This window comes from Podarcis tiliguerta (assembly GCF_965153285.1).
Source record: "Podarcis tiliguerta genome assembly, chromosome: 1".
NCBI classification, from domain to species: domain Eukaryota; kingdom Metazoa; phylum Chordata; class Lepidosauria; order Squamata; family Lacertidae; genus Podarcis; species Podarcis tiliguerta.
Window position 1 is genome coordinate 52,805,862 of NC_139534.1, and position 19,299 is coordinate 52,825,160.

Sequence of the window (19,299 nt, forward strand, 5' to 3'; positions counted from 1 at the left end):
TAGGAATTCCATTCTGCCCAATCCCTGTGTTCAAAGTCTGTTGAGAGCTTTAGATGAAATCTACCCAAGAAATTCAGAGTTTATGTTGGGTTTTGCAAAACCCCTAGAGGATTCTTTGCTCATGCTCAGAGGAAAGTGGGAGGGATTGGAAGAAGTTGAGTTGATTTTTTCTGAATCGTGGCCAGAGCACCTTAAACATGTGCAGAGTGTCTTGGCCCGATTGCAAGATGCAAACCTGACCAGTAAGAGATATCAATGTCAGTTTGCTCAAGGAGAAGAGATTCCAATGAAATTTAGAGTGGGGTCGGGAAACATCAAATATCTGGAGGCCAAAGTGCAATGCATCCAAGAGTGGCCTCGCCCTGTGGTGAAAAAAGATGTGCAGTCTTTTATAGGGTTGGTAAATTACTATAGGAGGTTTGTTAATCATTTTGCCACATTGGCTACTCCTCTTACTAATCTCTGTAAGAAATCACTGCCTGTCAAAGTGGAGTGGACTGAGGAATGTCAAAGAGCTTTTGATCTGTTGAAATATGCCCTTGTGAGTTCTCAAGTTATGTTAGCCCCAGATCAGAGAGGTCCGTTTGTGGTACAAACTGATGCCAGTCAGACCGGATTAGGAGCTGTGTTGCTCCAAGAAGATGCAGAAGGAAATTGGCGACCCGTGGTTTATCTGAGTAAGAAATTGATAACCCGGGAACAAAATTATTCAACCATCGAAAAGGAGTGTTTTGCTTTGGTCTGGGCTTTGACCAAATTAAGGCCTTATTTGTGGGGTAATATATTTGAAGTTCAAACTGATCACTCCCCACTTTGTTGGCTAGAAAGAGTGAAAGCATCCAATCAGAAATTGCTCAGGTGGAGTATGGCCTTACAGGATTTTCAGTTTAAGGTCACCCACATTGCTGGGAAAGACAATGTAGTTGCTGACACCTTGTCTAGGATGTACCAATCTGTTCAATGAAAAAAATATGGTTGAATTCTCAGTTGGAAGAACTACTGATGTTTATTGTCCTACTACTGTATAAATATCAGACTGGGGATGCTGCTAATGATTTTTTTTTTTTGGTGCTGCTGTCTCCCCAGCCTGGACCACTACCTCAATGTATATAGAGAGAGATGGGAATTATGGGACTTTACCCTATAATTCCATCTTAGAGGGGAGGGTGTAGTAAAGTTAGTATATTCTTAAAAGCCATTCCTTGGTCAAGTAAGGGAGTGAAGCCTTGTGGGAAACCAACAAGCCACAAGGACCCTGGGAAAGGAATTCTGTTGCCTTAACCCTAGACTAACAGGCGTCCAAAAGGAACAGTTATGGTAGGGGAGGAACTGATTTACTGAAGGATCTAACACCTGGGTCCTACGCTATTCGCATTTTCTCACTGATGTTATCTCCTAAGTGGTTACATCTGCATACCATTCAGGAAGGGAGGATACCCCTTGATCTGGCTCGGGGTTCTTAATTGCTCCAGCTGTCTAATGTTAGATTGATTAATCAGCAAGTCAGTCATTGGTGAATTTGAAAATAATCTAAAGTTATGATTGGTCTTGGGGGTCCGTTCCCACGTGTGTATTGGGGATAAGAGACTTGAGAAATGAATGGTCAAGTGCGCTATGCAATCCGCATTGAGCCCGGCTAGAAGCTACATCTAATTAGCCGCCTATTGTGATGGAGAATTGCTGTTCTTTTCATTTACGGACTTAAAGACTTTTCTATCCTAACCAACAAGTGTGTGCTGTAAGTAGAAAGTTAGTTATATTTTACAATGTTCTTATTTTACTTCTGTAACCCTCAAGTGATGTGCCTGCAAGTTCGCAAGTGTTATTATGTTCTTCTTTTTTAAAATAAATCTTTTAAGAAAAGAAACTGTTTAGTTGTGTGCCTTTCTGGGAATTAGCTAATCCTTGCCTTACGCTCTGTGACGCCTACCGTATGTATTTCTGCCTGTAGTTATACGCTGCAGGGTTGGGGGAAACCGGCACTAATTTGAGGCGCAGCCTTTCCCCTTGAGGCTGTGGCTTGGAGTTCCCCAGGTTAAAGGGGTGGTGGCAGCTACCAGTATATTTTGTCCTGTTTTGAAAAAGACGTGACCCCCGCTTGCCTGGGCTACTCAGGGCGTCCTGTCTTGCCGGAGAGCAGAGACGGGGCAGTGTGGCCGAGTGGCAGAGGGCAGGTGGATGGTAACGTTACTACAGGCTTATTTTCAGGGTGGTTGTCACAATGTATACTTTGCAGCTATGGTGGGCAAAGATGGCATTCTGCATTTATTCCTTTGCTATTAATTGGCTTTCTCTCAGCCCATTTACCCTTGATCCTCCCCCCCCAAAAAAACAAATTCCTTTGATATATGTACACTTGGTGCTTACTGCACTTGGATTTGTGCCATATACTTCAAAGAGGTAGGCTGGTCTGAGCTGAAACTCAGTAGGCCTTGTGCTTTAAGGCAGCAGGAATATGGCTAAGAAAGGTTTGGTGCATCAGCTGCTTATCCCCATCCAGATAAGTGTTAAGCTGGTGACAGGCTAAGAAGACTGCTTTACCGACCAGAGAGACTGGGATTAGGGTTCTGATGCCCAGACCAAAAAAAATAAATCAAAAATGGTCTGATGTGCTGACAATACATGGGTGACATCACCAAGTTTTATACAACCACATAACCTTTGGAGGTGGATATGCATACATATGCATTTCTGCTTGACTATATTACTAAGACCTTTAAATAAAGGTTTCTCTAGGCTACAGGCCAGAGCTAATCACCTAGCACAGCAGAGGAGGATCTAAACTGTCTTAGCTGCTAAAGGCTGAGAGTGGGAAGGGAGGAGATGACAGTAGGAGCAGCAGTGCCTCATCATCATTCCCACACATCCTCCTCCTTCTTCTCATGACACAGGGAGCTCAGCAGATGGTAAGTGGGATTCAGCCTAGAGCAGTTTTGATGACGTGCCTAAGCCAGTGGAATGACTGACCTCTGGGGTTCAGGGATATCTGGCTTCCCTGCCAAGCTCATATCCTTCCTGTAATCCAAACGCAACTGATTTGGCTACTGTCCTACATGTGAGGGGCAGCATATAAAAATCCAGCCCAATGTGGACATGGGGCAGCTACAGTTCCTGGACCACATGGCAATGAGAGCTAGAGATTTCTGTGCATATGGTCAGGCCACATTAACAGTTCAAGCCACGGGTCCCCAGATGATGTTGGACTACAACTCCCATCATTCCTAGTTACAAGACTAGTGGTCAGGATGATGGGAGTTGTAGTCCAATAGCATATATATATATATATATATATATATATATATATATATATAGTAATAGATATTTGCAGCAGCAACCTGTACTTTGGAACTCCCTGCCTATCAACATTAAGGAAGTGCCATCACTGCTCCTTTGGACACCTGCTGAAAACTTTTGTTTCAGCAGATCTATCCAGACACATCAATTGGTTATAGCTGTTCTTAAATTCGCTTCAAATGTTTTATTGCGTTTTATTGTTTTCTATGTGTTTTTAACCGTTTTAAAATGTATTCAGTTGTATTGTTATTACTGAAGTGTTTGCTGCCCTGGGCTCCTTTGGGACGAATTCCAGGATACAAATTTAACAAATAACAGAAAGAACAGCCAGAATGCCGGCCCACAGACAAAAGTGGATGGAGCAATGGAAGTGATTCTTACCTTTCTCCAGCAGGGTACATTCCAAAAAAGCAAATGTGAGATGTTTCTACACACCCCGACCCCCATCTTTCCCTCTTCCAAACAACCAAGCGAGTGTAGAACCACACACAAAGAGGCATTATCAGACAGAGTTCAACTACCCATTCAAACCAATAATGCTGGAGGGGGGCACAGAGCAGGGCTGATGAGGGGGCATGGCCTTAGGAGAACATCAGTCCTCAGGCAAGCCAAGGCAGAGGCTCCAAGGTGGTGGGGCTGCATTCACCCGAGACTGGGGTGTCTCAGCACATAAAACATTGTTTACATGGTGTGTCTCTGCTTTTCCTAGACAAAAAAAAACTAAGACAAAAGAATTCTTTTTTCTAAATGGAGTGTTTTTTTGTTTTTACATTACAGCAGGGCTGGGAAATTCACTGCACTGGAGCGGGGAGCGATGCAAACAATAGTTGCAATCCAGCCAGAGGTAGACCGACGAAGCCGCTGGAGCAATGCAGTTGGGGGCGGGGCAGAAGTGGACAGTCTCACAAGGTGCCATATGGCGAAGGAGCCAGCGTAGGCTGTCCGGCAAGCGGGCTTGCACAGTGGTGGTGCACAACATAGTAAGGATCGCAGGTAGTGCGGAGCGCGGGGGCGGGGAGGAAACCAAAATCGGAGCGCGAGGCGGGGAGCGGGGGAGGGGTAGAGAGATCCACCAAGGCGGCGATTGATGCAGTGCCATGACAATAGGGAAGCGCCAAGGGCCCGCCGACGCAACGCACTGGAAGCGGGGGGGGGGGGGCGGGATGAATGCCTAACAAGTGCTCCGTGAGCGGACAGGATCCCGCGGAGGAGGCTCTGCGGGTGTGCGTGCCTGTGTGACACATGCTCGCCTGTGCGGAGCCCCCGCTACCACCGCCGCGCGCTCCAGGCCCTAAGCGGCGCGGGGGATGAGGAGGGTTGGGGGCGGACGGCGAGGGAGGAGCTGGAAGGGGAACGGAAGGAAGAAGCAGCGGCGGCGGCAGCAGCAGCCTATTTGTTGTGTCCGTGGCGCGCGCCTGGCTGCATCCGCTCCAGGCAGCCTTTCTCGGCCGCCGCGCGCGCGAGGAGCGGCGGAGGAGCGGGGGGGGGGGGGGGCAGCCGAGGGAGAGGACCTGGGCGCTGACGTCACGCGGAGCTGTCCCTCAGCACCGGGCCGAGCCGGGCGGGCTCTGGCGGGCCGGGTTCGAGGCCGGGCCGAGCAGGTAGGGGGGAACCGCCGCGGGGAAGAGGAGAGGGAGAGGGTTGCTGGCTGGGTCTGCTGCTCCTTTGCAGCGCCCCTTGCCGGAGGAGAAAGGGAGACGGAAGGAAAGAGGGAGAGAGAGAGAGACGGTCGCCGCCACCGCCGCTTGGCTGGGAAAAGGGAAGGAGGACTCGATCGCGGAGCATTAAATGAACGGGATTGTTGGAGAAGGAAAGAAAAAAAGGCGGCGCTGAATGACTGGGAAGCGCACAAAGAGCGAGCTGGGCGCCTCGGCAGCGCTGGGTAAATGCCAGCGAGAGGAAAGCCATGGATGGCCGTGCCTCGCTGTCTCTCCTGCCCGGGGGCAGCAGGCAGTGGGAAGAAGTTGGAGAGGCAGCGGGGTTGAGTTCACGTGGACGCCCGTCACCCGCGCAGCCATGCTAAAGCAGCCCTGAAGGCCGCCGAGCCAGGGGAGAGATGCGCACGAAGCGGGTAGCGGACGGGTGCTATTCCAGACTGTCCCCCACACATACCCAACAGGCTTCGCCCGTCCAGGGCTGCGGTGAGCCACACATCACACTTTGCCAGGCTCAGGGATTATCAGCCTTCCCTCACCCCGCTGGAAGGGTAGTTCCAAAAAGTGTGTCTGCCTGAAGCCCCTACTTCTTCTGGCTTGTGTTGCTTAGATGTGGTTCTCCGCAGGGAGAACAATAAAAGCCCAGCCTTCTATTTCTAGTTATTAATTAGCATAAACCTATGTCAACAAAGGCTGAGTTTAAAAGAAACAGAAGCAAAATCCTCGATTGGCTAGATGAAAACAATCCTCCCGCTTCAAAAAGAGAACCATTGTATCCTAAGTCAAGATAGCTATCTGTAGGCATCTCTGGGTCCACCAGCCCAGGATCCCCTGGGGACCCCCTCTTTCCAAACAAAGGGAGTCTGGCGGGCTCCCCAGAAGTCTTTGCAGCTCTGTATCCTAGCAACTCTGCAGCTTCCCTTATAGGATCTGCCAGTCCCAAACAAGAATGAAACCTGGTCCAGCTTGTGCTAGTGGCAGGAACAAGCTGATAAGTAGATGGAGCAGGCTGAGTTGTAAATGGATGAACAAAGCCAGGTACAGTATGTGTCAGGCAGGCAGAGGGGGGAGATGGAATGCAGGCTGGTGGAGCTAATCTACAGCAGCCACCATAATGCCAACACAGGAACTACTTCAGAAAAGTTGTGCTTCCTAGAGAGGGGTGTGAGTGTGGCTAATTTAGAGCTATCACTGCAGCATCACATTTTCCAGTTCTGCTTTCCATTTGAATTGATAGCAGTCAACATAGGGAATGGGTTTTCATCATACTCAATACTTGCAAAACAAAATAAGGAACCCTTTCCAGAAACACCTGCAAGTCCAAGATTGGATGGGCAAACTTTGTGCTTGGGAATAGAAAAGGTCAGCGTGTCTTGCTATGGAATGGGATAGAGTCTGTCAACCAGATTGCAGTAGAGGGCTGGCACTGCATGGAGCCAGGCAATGTGAAGAGAGGCTATGGTATGGTCATGTGAGATTTGCACGGAACAGGAAAGCATCAGGTTCTTGCAACCTGGCTATGCCCCAGTAAAGTGCATTTCTCCTTTGAACCTGCCCCATGCTTGATATCCTTCAGACACACTAGCCACAGGGACAAAACAGCTATCCTATGCTAGGGCCCTCCAGTCGGCCACTGAGAGGAGCATAGACAGGAAGATCCTGAGCTAGTCCTTCTCTGGAGTCAAAAATTCTTAGGTGCAGCCCACAGGCTCTGGGTAGTGTGTGTTTATATGTGTGTAATGCTTGCAGCTGACTTTTGTATTGGGTGCTTTCCAATACAAGTGTTACAAAATCTTTTTTTTAAAAAAAAAAACATTCCTAGAACATAATATAAATACCTTCTTGCCACCTCTGTGAAAACTCTGCACAGTGTTTCCTTAGAGCACAACTAGTGCAACTAGGAGTACCTGAAGGACAGGGCCCTGTCCTGCAGATTCTCCTCAAAGTACTGCCACTCCCCTGGGTTACTCCCAGGTTAATAGGATTCTCTCATTAGGAGCTTTTCAGCAAGCTGTCACAGTAATCCCAGTGGCAGGAAGAGGATAAGGTGCCAAGGATTCCCTTCCATATTGCACACAGATCCTATCAGAGTAGGTGTGCCTAACCCTAGCCCAGAAGAAAAGTTCCTGGCATAACATCGTGCCCTGGCACTTTCCCCTAAAATAGGAACAGCTTGGTTATTCATGTTTCTGCATCCTGCAGCAAAAGGTGAGGCCGTGTCTTCCTAGTCCTTTCACAACTATCCTTACCCCACTCCTACTAAGTAAGAATCCGCAACATGCTCTCATGCCTTCCTCGTAGTGTCTTCTGTTGGTCTAGACCTGTCTTTCTTTCCTAAAACTTCACATGCAGAATCTACATTGTCACAACCTTTTCTTATCATCTCCCTTGCTGAGAGAACCTAGGATTGCAGTATTGGGCACAGCTCCTTTGTGGAGTGGTCTGGTTTCCAGGACAATCCCAGACATACTCCAATCAGGTTTCCAGGAAGTGGTATAAAGAAAGTTCCTCTGCCTCCCTATTCCTCTTCCCTATGAAATAATCAAGATTACATTTGTATAAAAGGTCAGTCTCCTTGCTCTAGTTGAGGGCGAAAGGGTTGTGTAGGCACACGTGAAGAGAGCCTGTGGGAAAGTGGGCACTCTTGCCCTCAATCACTGTGGAAGAGGATTCCTCCAATTCCTGGACTGCAGTTGAGCCAGTTGGCCTGGAACCCATAGCAGGGTCATGATTCTCCTCTAGCTGCCTTGGGGGTGGGGAGCAACACTCAAATATATTAAACACGAAAAAGTATCAAGGTTTGAGTTTCCCTGCTCCCACAGAGGAGAGGAAAGGTCACAGGCTGTGGTACCTGTTGTCAGCCTGGGCAGAACCTTGTTTGTTCAGATACACACTTCTTAACAGGGTTTACAGATTGAGAGCCCCTCCTTACAGAACAGGTATCTGTGTCTGTATCAGAGCTACTTCTGGGCCCATAGCAGGCATTAGCTAGCTGTGAACTGCATTGGCCTTTCTTCCTCCCTAGGCAACAGGACCACGTGGAAAGAGGGAGATTAGAATAACTGGCAGGGATTTGGTGCGGAGTGGGGGGGAGAGAGCTGGAAAGACTGTGCCACAGAGAAAAACAAATTGGAGCTTGCCTAGAGATAAACTGTTAAGGGCTGGATTTTCCACACTTAGGTTTGGAATGATTTTGGCAGATAGTTGCTGGCATGATGCCAAATGTTGCTGTTTGGGAACAAGAGCATGACAGTTTGTTTGTGTCAGCTCCATGGATCTGTGTGATTTTCAGAGATATAAACTAGGTGAGTGATTTCTTTTGATTGAATCTTGTTATGGTAGAAATGTGGAGGATTTTGAGGTTCACCAAGCTTCAATTATGCAAGCTTACATGTTATACAGATATGACTAGTTCAATGCCTTGCATATTGCTATACCAACAAAAAGTTAGTTAGAATTGGACTAGATGATTCTCAGGAATCCCTTTCCAGCTCTATAATTCTATGATTCTACTTTGCATTTAGTAGCAATTTTTTGCTCTGAGACCCACATGGCGGCAATACTTTATTGATTTTAAAGTTGCCATTCCATGTGCACTTCCTTGAATTAAATGGGATTTCTAAGTAAACACTCATTAGAGTGGACCAGAATTCCAATCCAGGAGCAAAGTGTTCAACAAGAGATCCTGGCATAAACTATGTACACAGACCAAGCATTTTGCTCCCACTTTCCCCAAACCAGCTTACATGTTCAGTGGCAGCATACCTCTGAACACTCTTTAAAAGATTAGACAAATTCATGGAGGATAAGGCTATCAGTGGGGTATAGCCATAATGGCTATGATCTTCCTCCGCTGTTGGAGGCAGTATGCCTCTGAATATGTCACCAGGGAGCACAAATAGAGAGGGCACTGTTGTACTCAGGTACTGCTTGCAGGCTTCCCTGGGGCATCTGGATGCTGTACTTGATGGGCCTAAGGTCTGATCCAGCAGGACCGCTCTTACATTCTTAAATGCTAGGAATAAACAACAGGAAAGGGCTGTTGCCCTCCAGTTCTGCTTTGGGGCTTCTAAGAGGCATTGGCTGGCCACAGGATGCTGGGATACTGTAGATGGAGCTTTGGTTTAATCCGCCATATGTCTTATGGTCTTACATTTTCAATTATATTTAGAAGCTGTTTTTAATGACATAGGCTACAGAAGCTTGTAGGAGGAACTACATTGGCCACAGTTGTGGGTATTACTCCATCCAGGATGCCTGGATTACCTGGCTCAGTTACAATGTTTATCATGGACCATTCCTGATTGTATGGCAGGTGGGTGTATATCAACCCCCCTCCAGATCAGTCAGTTTCCCACTGATGTTACTTGATGGAAAATCCTACATGGCACCTGGTATTCTGAAGATGTTGGGAATGAGCCCAGCACACCTCTAATTTAAATCCCAATGTGTGGCTATTAACTCTGCATTTGTTAAGAGCCTGCCTTAATCTTGCCCATTTTACTGCTGTCAGGCAGCCCTCTGTTTTCTGCAGAGACAAGTGGGAAAGCAACTTTCTGATAGTTTTGATTATCACTTCCCTGCGAATGATATACAGTACTTACTTTGCATCTCTTGATCCAGCTTGTCTGAATACTGTGTGACATGATTCACTGATGTGCAGATCATGAGGCGATGATCAACCAGATAGTGATGATACAGGGGGAATACATATGGCTGTGTAACAATTTACCTTGCCAGTCATCTGTGATCTTCTACCAGGTAGTGAGAAGGGTCCATTATTCCCATTGCTTCCCTAGATTTCTGACAGGGAATGGATGTGGGGGGAATTGTCTTCACTGATAGCATAAGAACATAAGAAGAGTCCCGCTGGATCAGGTCAGTGGCCCATCTGGTCTAGCATCCTGTTCTCACAGTGGCTGATCAGATGCCCATGGAAAGTCCACAAACAGGAGCTGGTTGCAATAGTACCTTCCCCACTTGTGATTCCCAGTGACTGGGATTCAAAGGCATATTGTCTCCTACACTGGAGACACAACACGAAGCCAGAAGCCACTGATATCCTCCATGGATCTGTCTAATAACCTTCTAAAGCCTATGGCAGGACGTTATGGATGACCAGCTTGTCAAATGGTTACATGCCTACCGCAGTAAAGCTTCCATTGGCAAATGATGAACTATGTTCTCCATACAGTGGGCAGCTTTGACTTGAGGTGACAACAGAAATTGAAGTTGCTTTGTCTTTGTGTGTTGAGCTGTGGAGGGGGAAAGTCCAAAGTTCTTAGTGTAACCCACATACCTAGAAGATTTACTTGCTGACACCAAATATTCTATATGTTGTTGTTGTTGTTTGAATGAAGTAAACCTTAGATCCTCCTAAGAATAAGAACTGGGTTAGCACAGTCCTCCTCAGGCAGTGCTTTTTCTGGATCTGTAGCTCCCAAACTTGATGGCAGGCCGTTCCATGTCACAAGGGTGACCAGCTCCTGCCAAGCCAGGAGCCACTTGGGAGTGGGAAGCAAGTGGCACTAGGATGAGCTGTTCTGTCCTTCTGTGACACAAGTTGTGTCTGTGGTTGCACTAATAGTGTGTGCATGATAGCCCCTTTTTATCTCTGCCAATTGTAATGTGTGGGTTTCAGGGGATGTTTGAGGGCTATCAAGTGTCTGGGGAGCCAGCAGGGCGGACACATATTTGGAATAAGGGCCATTGGCACACGGCTTTGGGGGGGGGGGTTGCAGGTGGGATAAAAACTGAAGAGAATTAAGGGGGGGCGTGAGAGAGAAGTAAAGCCACATTCCAAGAGCGGGCGGGGCTTCGTGAGGAAAAAGCCGAGTTGCTGAAACAAAGCGAAAAAGATATAGCCGAGGAGAAGGCCGGCGTTTGGTAATTTCTCAGCATCCAATGGGAAAATGACTTGTTTTCCTTAGCAACAGAGAGTGCACCAATCCGTAGGCAGCATGATTTCAGTACTAGCGGCCATTGGTGCTGGCGTCAGCGGGGAGGGAGGAATGGCAGCCAGACAGACATGCAGGCAGACAGAGGCGGCGGGGAGGGGGACGCGCGCACGTTGGGATGAGATTTCCCAGGCTCCTGACCTGCTTGTGGGCTACATGTCTCCAGCCACGCTTTCTTAAAGTCTCCTCACCCATCCCCATGCCACTGAGCCCCTACCCTGCAAACACAGCTCTTCTGTGCTAGGGTGTGAAAGGGGACATTAGTAGTAGTAGTAGTAATAATAATAATAATAATAATAATAATTTATTTATACCCCACCCATCTGGCTGAGTTTCCCCAGCCACTCTGGGCGGCTCCCAATCGAGTGTTAAAAACAATAAAGCATTAAATATTAAAAACTTCCCTAAACATTAACTACAATATTTCCAAAAACCTCACCTGCCTGGAAGTGGGTTCAGAAACACCCCACCTCCAACCCCAGATGCATCATTAGAGTGTCCTGTCCTTTCTTACTTGGGGGCTGCTGGAGTGGGGAGGGCTTGGTTCGGGCTGGACGGATCTGAGCATGTGTGAGCAAGGGAGAACTAACACAAAAGGCTTTTCTCTGTTGTGCCTTCCAGCCTGCAATCCACCAGAAATGAGGAAATGGGGAGGGGTTGGGGTGCGGACAGTGCTCTAGCTTACAACAGCACTCAGGGACTCTCTAATCCGCACTTGCAGCTGCTTTCCAAGGCTGAACATCAGAGGTAAAGAAGAAGGAAGATGCTTCAGCCGACTAACCAGTCCTCCTTTGTCTTCAGAGCTGCTCTCAGCCAGCCAGTGTGCACACAGGGTTAATGAAACTCAAATCTCTGGCAGATGCTTTCCCGAACTGCTACATCTCCCTCTTTGGTGACTCATTCTCCTACCCCACAGGTTCTTTGAGGAAGAAGGTGGGGTGGGGTGGGGGTGAGTGTTGGAAGTGGGGGAGCATGTGCGTTGCTAAAAGTATCATCTGTTCTTTGCTCGGTTGCTGTGGAAACCATACGGTGGCGATTCTCTTTATAGCCACATTTCTCCCCCCCCCCCGCCACCCCGCTTTTCCATTTTGGAAAGTTGTTGTTGTCCCATCCCTTGCTCAGTGCCCTCCTCTTCCTCCCAGCATAGCTCTGCTTCCATTCCGACATGGAATATGCTGCTAAGCCCCCTGGCAGGCTGAGGCTGGGGTGACTCAGTGAGATTGGTACTCCTGGGACAGAGGTGGAGAAAGATCAACGGGAATCCTAGAGGCCCAGCTAGGATGCTTGGCCTGCTCTGCCCCTTGCATAATATATTGCCAACACTGAAACCATCTTTTTGCCTGCCAGGAATGACTAGTTGGACTTGGCTTGGGGCCCAGGGAGTTAGCGGGTGTTCCCATCTCTAATCTCGTCACTTTTTTTAAAACCCTCATTGCAGCCTCCAGAAAAGTGGGAGTTGTTTCTTAATGAGTGGAACAGCCCTGCAGAGTGCGGAATACATTATGCCTTCAGGTCTCACCTTTTTTGTCCCATCCACCCTCAATCTCTCTCTCTCTCTCTCCACAGATGGAAGCAATGCCATGAGACAGCATCCCCCGCAGGTGACGGGGAGGGAGTGGGGAGCCTGACATTGCCCCAAGAGACCCTGAAGAGCCATGACGTCAACAGTACAGACCCTGCGTTTCCCGCTGCTGCCGCACGTGCCAAACCAAGACCGGACATACAGCTGTGAGGAGGAGATTGAGCGGCGCTACCAAGTGGTACCCTCGGTGGTCTGCGCCATGTGCTGCCTCTTTGGGATCATCTACTGCTTCTTTGGTGAGAAAGGGTTTGGGTGGGTCTGTGTGCTGTCCTAGGTGCCCGGAGGACAGTTTGAGCTGAGGCATGGGGGCAAAGGAGATCAATGAACTCAGTGCCCTTATGAGGCCCACGGAGCCCATTCCACTCAAAGCCAACCCTGTGTCACAGTATGTCTGCAACAGGCATGAAGTGGGACTCACGCTTGAGCTTGCACTCAAAACTATGGGGGCATTTTTTAATATGCATGTTTAGGATGAGGCTGCTAGGGGGATGGAAAAGGCAGGTTCCCAGTTTTTGTAGCTTACTGCTAGCTTGCTCTATTAGCCCTCCCCATTCAACACCTAATGCACTAAACAAGGGAGGGGGTTGATTTGTATTTTAATCATTATAATTTTGATATGCAATATGCTAACAGTTTGATATGGGGAAAAATAAATAAACCTAATGTAGTTCCAAGCTGTTCCAACAGCAGAGAGCTGTGTTAATGCTTTTGATTCTACAGAAGACACCCAAGTGGGTGCTTTAGCCTGTATGGGTCCTTGCCAGTCCATGTGACTTACAGGAACTAGCATTAGTTTTCCAGACTGCATAACGGGGCTCCTTTGCTGACCGCATCAGCGTCCCAGGAGAAAAAGCTAGCACTGGCTTTCCCTGAGACACTGCTGTGCATCCACTTATGCATTACACAGAACAGTTGGGAGTGTGGTGAATGCTCATGTAAGGCAGAATGCTCTTTGAAGCCCTGGATATTAGGACTCCCCAGCCTTTGTGATATAAGCACAGAATATCTTTCTCTGTGTGTAAGTGTAGGACATTGCGTAGGTATTCTGCATGAGCCTCCTAAGTCAGAGGCCAGGATTTTCAGTGCAGGTGGCTCAAAGGAATGTGGATAGCCTGCCCTGCTCAACCAAACAGATGGGCGACCCGTCCTGTGTTCCTGACTGCAGCAACAGCTGCTAGCATCCATTTCTTCCTTTCCTCAGGGTACCGATGCTTCAAGGCGGTGATGTTCCTGACAGGACTGATGTTTGGCTCCGTGATCATCTTCATGTTGTGCTACAAAGAGCGGGTGCTGGACACCCAGCTGAGCGTCGAGGCCTCCGTGGGCATCGGGCTGGGCATCGGGGTGCTCTGCGGGCTGGTGACCATGCTTGTGCGCAGCGTTGGGCTCTTCATGGTCGGGCTGCTGCTGGGGCTGCTGCTGGCAGTGGCTGCGCTGGTGGTGATGGAGCAGTTCTACCACCCGCCTACCGTCTGGATCCCCATCGGTTTGCTGCTCGGCGTGGGCATGCTGTGTGCGGTGCTCACCTTGCAGTGGCAGCGCCTCTTCACCACGCTCTCAACCGCCGTCTTTGGCAGTGCCGTCATGACCGCCACTGCCGACTACTTTGTTGAGCTCTTCCTGCTGCTGCAGTACGTCTACGAGCGCGTCAAGGTAGCTCCCGCCCGGCCCATCTGCTGGTACAGCTGGGTCATCTTGGGCACTTGGCCAGTCCTGGCATTGTTGGGCGTCCTGGTGCAGTGGAAAGTCACGGCAGAGGGATATTCCCACACAGAAGGTGAGTGCGGTGCAGCGGGGTGGGTAGGAAGAGGAGTGGACATTGGCGTAAAATTTGAACTGTCATCTTCACTTGCCTGTGGTTCTTATTGCCAGAAGGAAAACATTAGTGATTTCAGCCAGGAAGACAGGCTGTGTCCCAGCTGTGGTTATAAACTGGGAGCCATCTTGAAGTTCCCTTTTCCACAAATTTGGCTGAGGGAGAGGGGAGAAGACACACAAGTCTGCCCCCTAACAATTAAATTGAGGATTATTTTTTATCTGTTGTTAAGAATTTAGCAGAAATTAACCAATTAATGCTTTGAACCCTTATTCTGAGTTACAGAGGGTACATTCCAGAGGGTACACCTTTTCTCTGAGGGCTAAACTACTACATATTGCATCCAAACAGTAGTTGCGACAAGCCTGTTAGCAGGTGATGCCTTGTATGAAAAGCATGAATCATGCTCAGCCACCTTGAGATTCCTGCTGTAGTGAAAGGAGGCTAGCTCCCTTAGGTAGCAAATGCTGCTATGTGCTGGCACCTCATTTATCTCAGTGGCAGCTTCCTGGAATAAAAGTGGTTTGGAACTTTGCACCTTGAGGCTACAGGTGCATTTCCCAGTCACCACACCTAATACTTCATGTTGGCTCTGCCAATTATGGATTTACCTGGTTATGGGAGGTGGTATCCCAACTCTGCTTTTGGCTTTCACTTCATCCCACAGCAAAGCATTCCAGTAGTGGCATCTGCTTGGTACCTTGGGCCACCCCTTCTGACCACACCCCCTTCTCTTCTCTCTCCTGCCCCCCCCCCAGTGATTATCAGTCGGCAGCAGCGCCGTGTTCAGCTGATGCGGATCAAGCAACGAGAAGAGCGCAAGGAGAAGAAGAAGAAGAGGCGGCCACATCCCCATCCCCACGTGCAACACAAGGCCCACCCACCGGAGCCTGCCTACCGTCGCAAGCCTAATCCTGTGCGCCGATTTGATGGGGATGTTCTCTCCCCAGTGAGTCAATGCCAGTGCCCTCCTGCACAGGGCTAGGGTGGTGGGACTGTATGTATTACACTGCAAAGAATCCAGCTCCCTAGGGGTAAAGACTGATGGGAGTCAACTTGCTCCCAGTTCTATTCCTCCAGGCTTTCCTGCTGTTTCCTTTGCTTTTGGATCATCAGTGACACACTTCTGCCTTAAGAGCCAGCCCTTAATAGCCATGCTTCCCACATTCAGAAACCCATCTGTATAGGACAGAAGTGTCTCTGGCTTCTGCACCCTTTGCTTCCCATTCATACGGACTATCTGTATGGAATTCCCATAGAGAGAGGAGCAGGGAAACAGTTCGGTGGGACTTCCAGTGTTGGCCACTCCCACCCCCATTGAATGCCTCTATATGCAGGAAGCCCAGTACGAGACAAGAACACCATGGCATAACATATATAGAGGGAAGATGGGTAGAGAAACTTTGTCCAAGTTCTGCTTTTTGCTCTACATTTGGCAGTTTCAGTTAGGAACCAAAAGCAGAGCTCTGTGTCTCTTTAACATTTTCTTCATGTGTCTCTGGAAGTTCTGGAGGATTCTCTGCCTTGTACAAATAGTGTTGTCTGGTGGTCCTTGGGGAGCTTTGCTAATTGATGTGGGGGAAAGGCAGTGATTTCTCATGACATAGCAGAAGAACAGGGTGATCTTTAAATGAAAGTGAACATGCTTAACTATGCCAGCCAATGCCTACATCCAGTAAGTCTCTCATCAATTCATTCCCAAAGTCTTCCCAAGTACAAATAGCCTGGGACAAGCTGTGCTCTGTTGTGACACCCTCCCTGTACTAGGGTGTTGAGCTTCATAGAAAACTAAGGTATTGTGATCTGTTCAAAATTGCAAGGTAACAGGGCTCTGACAGTGCCCCAGTATGGCCAATATGGAACGTGTGAATGGCAGACACGCGTTCTTAAACTTTTATGGACAGGCACCATAGAATATTGAATGGCTGTCTGTGGCTTCTGGACATATGCAGATTATCTGTCTAATAATGCACATCTGCAGTTCACACTTTTACTGTTCACACCTCACTGCAGCCCTTAGTTTTCCTGATCACAGCACAGAGAGGCAAACCTCAGCCTCCCTACCAGTCATTTCCAGCAGGACCAGAAGCTCCTCCTACCCCTACCCCAGGAAGCACTATGAGCCCTTTCCAGTAGATGTGGGACAAAATAAATCCTATTACATCTCAAGGCATTGTGTGGAAGAACAGCTGGTTCTTGTTTACTTGCAAGGAGAGGGTGATATGGCAGCCATTAGGAAGGGCCTTGTCCCAGGAATTGAGATGGGAAGAGGCTGGACCTGCCCAAAGCACTCAGGAGCAAGTCACAGGCAAGTCCTTCCACACAGGGAAGTTTCAATCACAGATGGGGGATGGAGGCAGCACCCTCATCTTCTGCTTTCCTCCTCCTTGTAGAGCTACATACAGAGCTTCCGGGAGCGGCAGACGGGATCCTCTCTCAACAGCCTCCTGGCCAACGCTCATGCCGCCATTGACATTGACTATGACTGTGGCTCCACCGTGCCCCTGACAACGGGCTCTGGCCCTGCAATGCGGGTATAGTGCAGCACCTCCTGCCAGGTCACAAGGACGCTGCCCTCGCACGGTCACGCAGGTCAGGCTGTGTGGCCTAGCGCCTGTGTTCCCGTGAGGACTTGCAGATACTCTTTGCTGGCATTCGTAGACCTGGCCTGGACATGCAGTTGTAGCCCAGTTTCTCTCACACTGCAAGGATATGCGGAATTCTCCCCAGTGCAACTCTGGCTCCAGCTAAGCTGCCCTGCAACAAGGGGCAAGGAAAGCGTACATGAGCAGGTGCTTGGGGCAAAGGGCTGAAGAGAGACCTGGTTGCTAACCCACCCGAGCCAGGACTGCGGAATGCAGTGAAGGGTGAAAAGGAAAGAGCCAATCGCCTGCATGAAAATGACAAGGAACTGTCAACATTCCCCACCCACCACTGTTGGAGTGACTCATAGATGGAGGGGCCAACGGGGTGTTCCTGTGCTGTTGTCTTGCCACACGATGGACCCACTCCTTGTCCTGGAGCTTTGTCTTTGCCTGAACTGACCCCCGCAAGGACTTTTTCAGGGCACAAGTGGTAGGATTTGACTCAGTTCACTCTAGTCTGGCTGGGGCTGCCAGCTCAGGGAAATGGGGTCCTCTGGGCCCCGGGCCCCTTGCCCATACCAGTGCCTGGCATACTGTTTGAATGGGCAACTCAAGGAGGGAAGGGAGGAGGGAGGGGTGGGCATCTGGGCCACCTGGGCTGGGCTGTCTAACTGTTGAAGTGTGCAAGTGTGAGTGTGTGAGCGTGTGTGAGGTGGAGCTGGAGCAAGTATGGGGCATTCGGCTGGTATCCAGGCAATGAGCCTTTTTGATACCCCCCTTCTACTTCCCCTTCCCCCTGTTCCTCATTTTGGAGTGAGGGTCAGGGTAGTCAGGGGACTGGGACTGGGGGGAACATCCATGTACATATTCTTGTTGCAGTTATTTGTATTAATTTATTATTGACAAAGAGTTGGGCCTGAAGAGCTCTGCTGGACCCGGGGTTGGGGGGACAGGGTCCTGCGGTCTTCGTATCTTTCCCTTCAGGCCCATGCCTGGGGATGGGTGTCACCCTTTTTTACCCTACCTAGCCTCAAAGAGCTGGGGTGGGAGTGTCCCCCTGCACAGGACCCTGTCAAAGTGTGGTGGCCCCCACATTTGGAGCTTGTCTCCTTGTTATCTATCGTGTGGGAGGTGGGGGCTGTGAGTCTCTCAGTGTCTCCTCTTTAAGGGGACAGGAGCAGGGAAGATTCACCACCTGTTTCAGGATGGTGGCAAGGGAGGGTCCAGCACAGCTCAGAAAAGCCTCTCCTTCGTGGAGAAACTGCATGTTTCTGTCACCAATCGCCACTGTTGTCACCACAGAAACCTTGCACTCTCGTTTTTCTTTGTTTTGTCCTCTCTTTCTCTTTGTATATGTGCCAAACGCTGCCGGGCTGCGGCTGCGCAAGTAAAAAAAAAAAAGCCTTTCAGAGCAGCCTCTCCATGAATGAAATGGGCCACAAGCGTTGGACTGCGGCACAAACACTACCACACATGCATGAGCTTGGATCTTGGACATGGGCATGAGGCAAGCCTGGACTGGGCACAGAGGGAGAATGAGGGTGAGGAATGGGGTCCACAACTTGAGGCAGCATGCGCATCAGACCTTTAACCAGAAGAGGTCCTGAGCCACCACTTCTTTCTGCGTGGCAGTAGCATGGCAAACAATGGGTCTGTGCACATGGTGGTGGTCGGGGGGCATGAGCAGAACCTTGTTTGGAGGAAAGAGACCAGAGGAACATAAAGATCCCACTTGCAGAAAATTGGTCCATCCAGCTCAGTACTGTCTGCACCAATTAGCAGCAGCTCTCCAGAGTTTCAGGCAGGAAGTTCTCCCAATCCTACTTGTGGATGCTAAAGCTTGAACCTCAGCCCATCTGCACATAGACCCTAGGCCCTTTCCCTGTGCTGTGCTGGCTGGGACTGATGAGAGTTATCATCCAAAACATGGACAGCATTCTATTGGGGAAGGTTGCTCCAGAGCAGGGAGGCAAACGTTAAACCATAGTTTTAGTTACACCCCAGACAATCCCTTCTATCCACCCCCATCTGTGGGCTCTCTTCACAGCCCATGGCCCTTACTTCCTCTTCCCGGACTTCAGGTTTTCCCAGAGGGGTGGGGTTTAGAAATACATATGCACACACCTATCTATGCTGCCCAGTGTATGCACCCTAGCATGGGGCTCTTCCCACCTCTTTCGCGAAGCCGGGTGTTGCCTCAGCCTCTTTTCTGCAATGGGGCATTGAGAGAAGGAGGAAACAGCAGTCGCCTGTCACAGCAACACACCCACCTACTCGCCTGTAGGAAACTGCTGTCCCTGCAGTTTAAAAAGCCTTACACTGGAGCGTGCTGAAGGGTGTGCTGAGGCACAGGTGGCACAGCTCCAGCGCCTCACCATCCTTCTGCTTGTCTAGGCAACTGATGAGACAT

General features: G+C 49.4%; 1 protein-coding gene across 6 annotated transcripts; it reads left to right on the forward strand.

Annotated features, from left to right (window-relative positions):
- Nucleotides 1-4,145: 4,145 nt before the first annotated feature.
- On the forward strand, nucleotides 4,146-18,298 carry TMEM198 (transmembrane protein 198). Of its 6 annotated transcripts, none has more exons than XM_083429083.1 (5): nucleotides 4,146-4,274; nucleotides 12,473-12,724; nucleotides 13,690-14,265; nucleotides 15,063-15,253; nucleotides 16,698-18,298. In XM_083429083.1, the coding sequence occupies exons 2-5, from the start codon at nucleotides 12,562-12,564 to the stop codon at nucleotides 16,842-16,844; spliced, it is 1,077 nt and encodes a 358-aa protein (XP_083285209.1). In that variant the 5' UTR covers nucleotides 4,146-4,274; nucleotides 12,473-12,561; the 3' UTR covers nucleotides 16,845-18,298. The 6 variants fall into 6 exon arrangements, with proteins under 6 accessions (XP_083285209.1, XP_083285208.1, XP_083285207.1 ...); XM_083429082.1 differs by having other exon boundaries at nucleotides 4,168-4,287; XM_083429081.1 differs by lacking the exon at nucleotides 4,146-4,274 and adding an exon at nucleotides 4,378-4,895.
- Nucleotides 18,299-19,299: the final 1,001 nt, after the last annotated feature.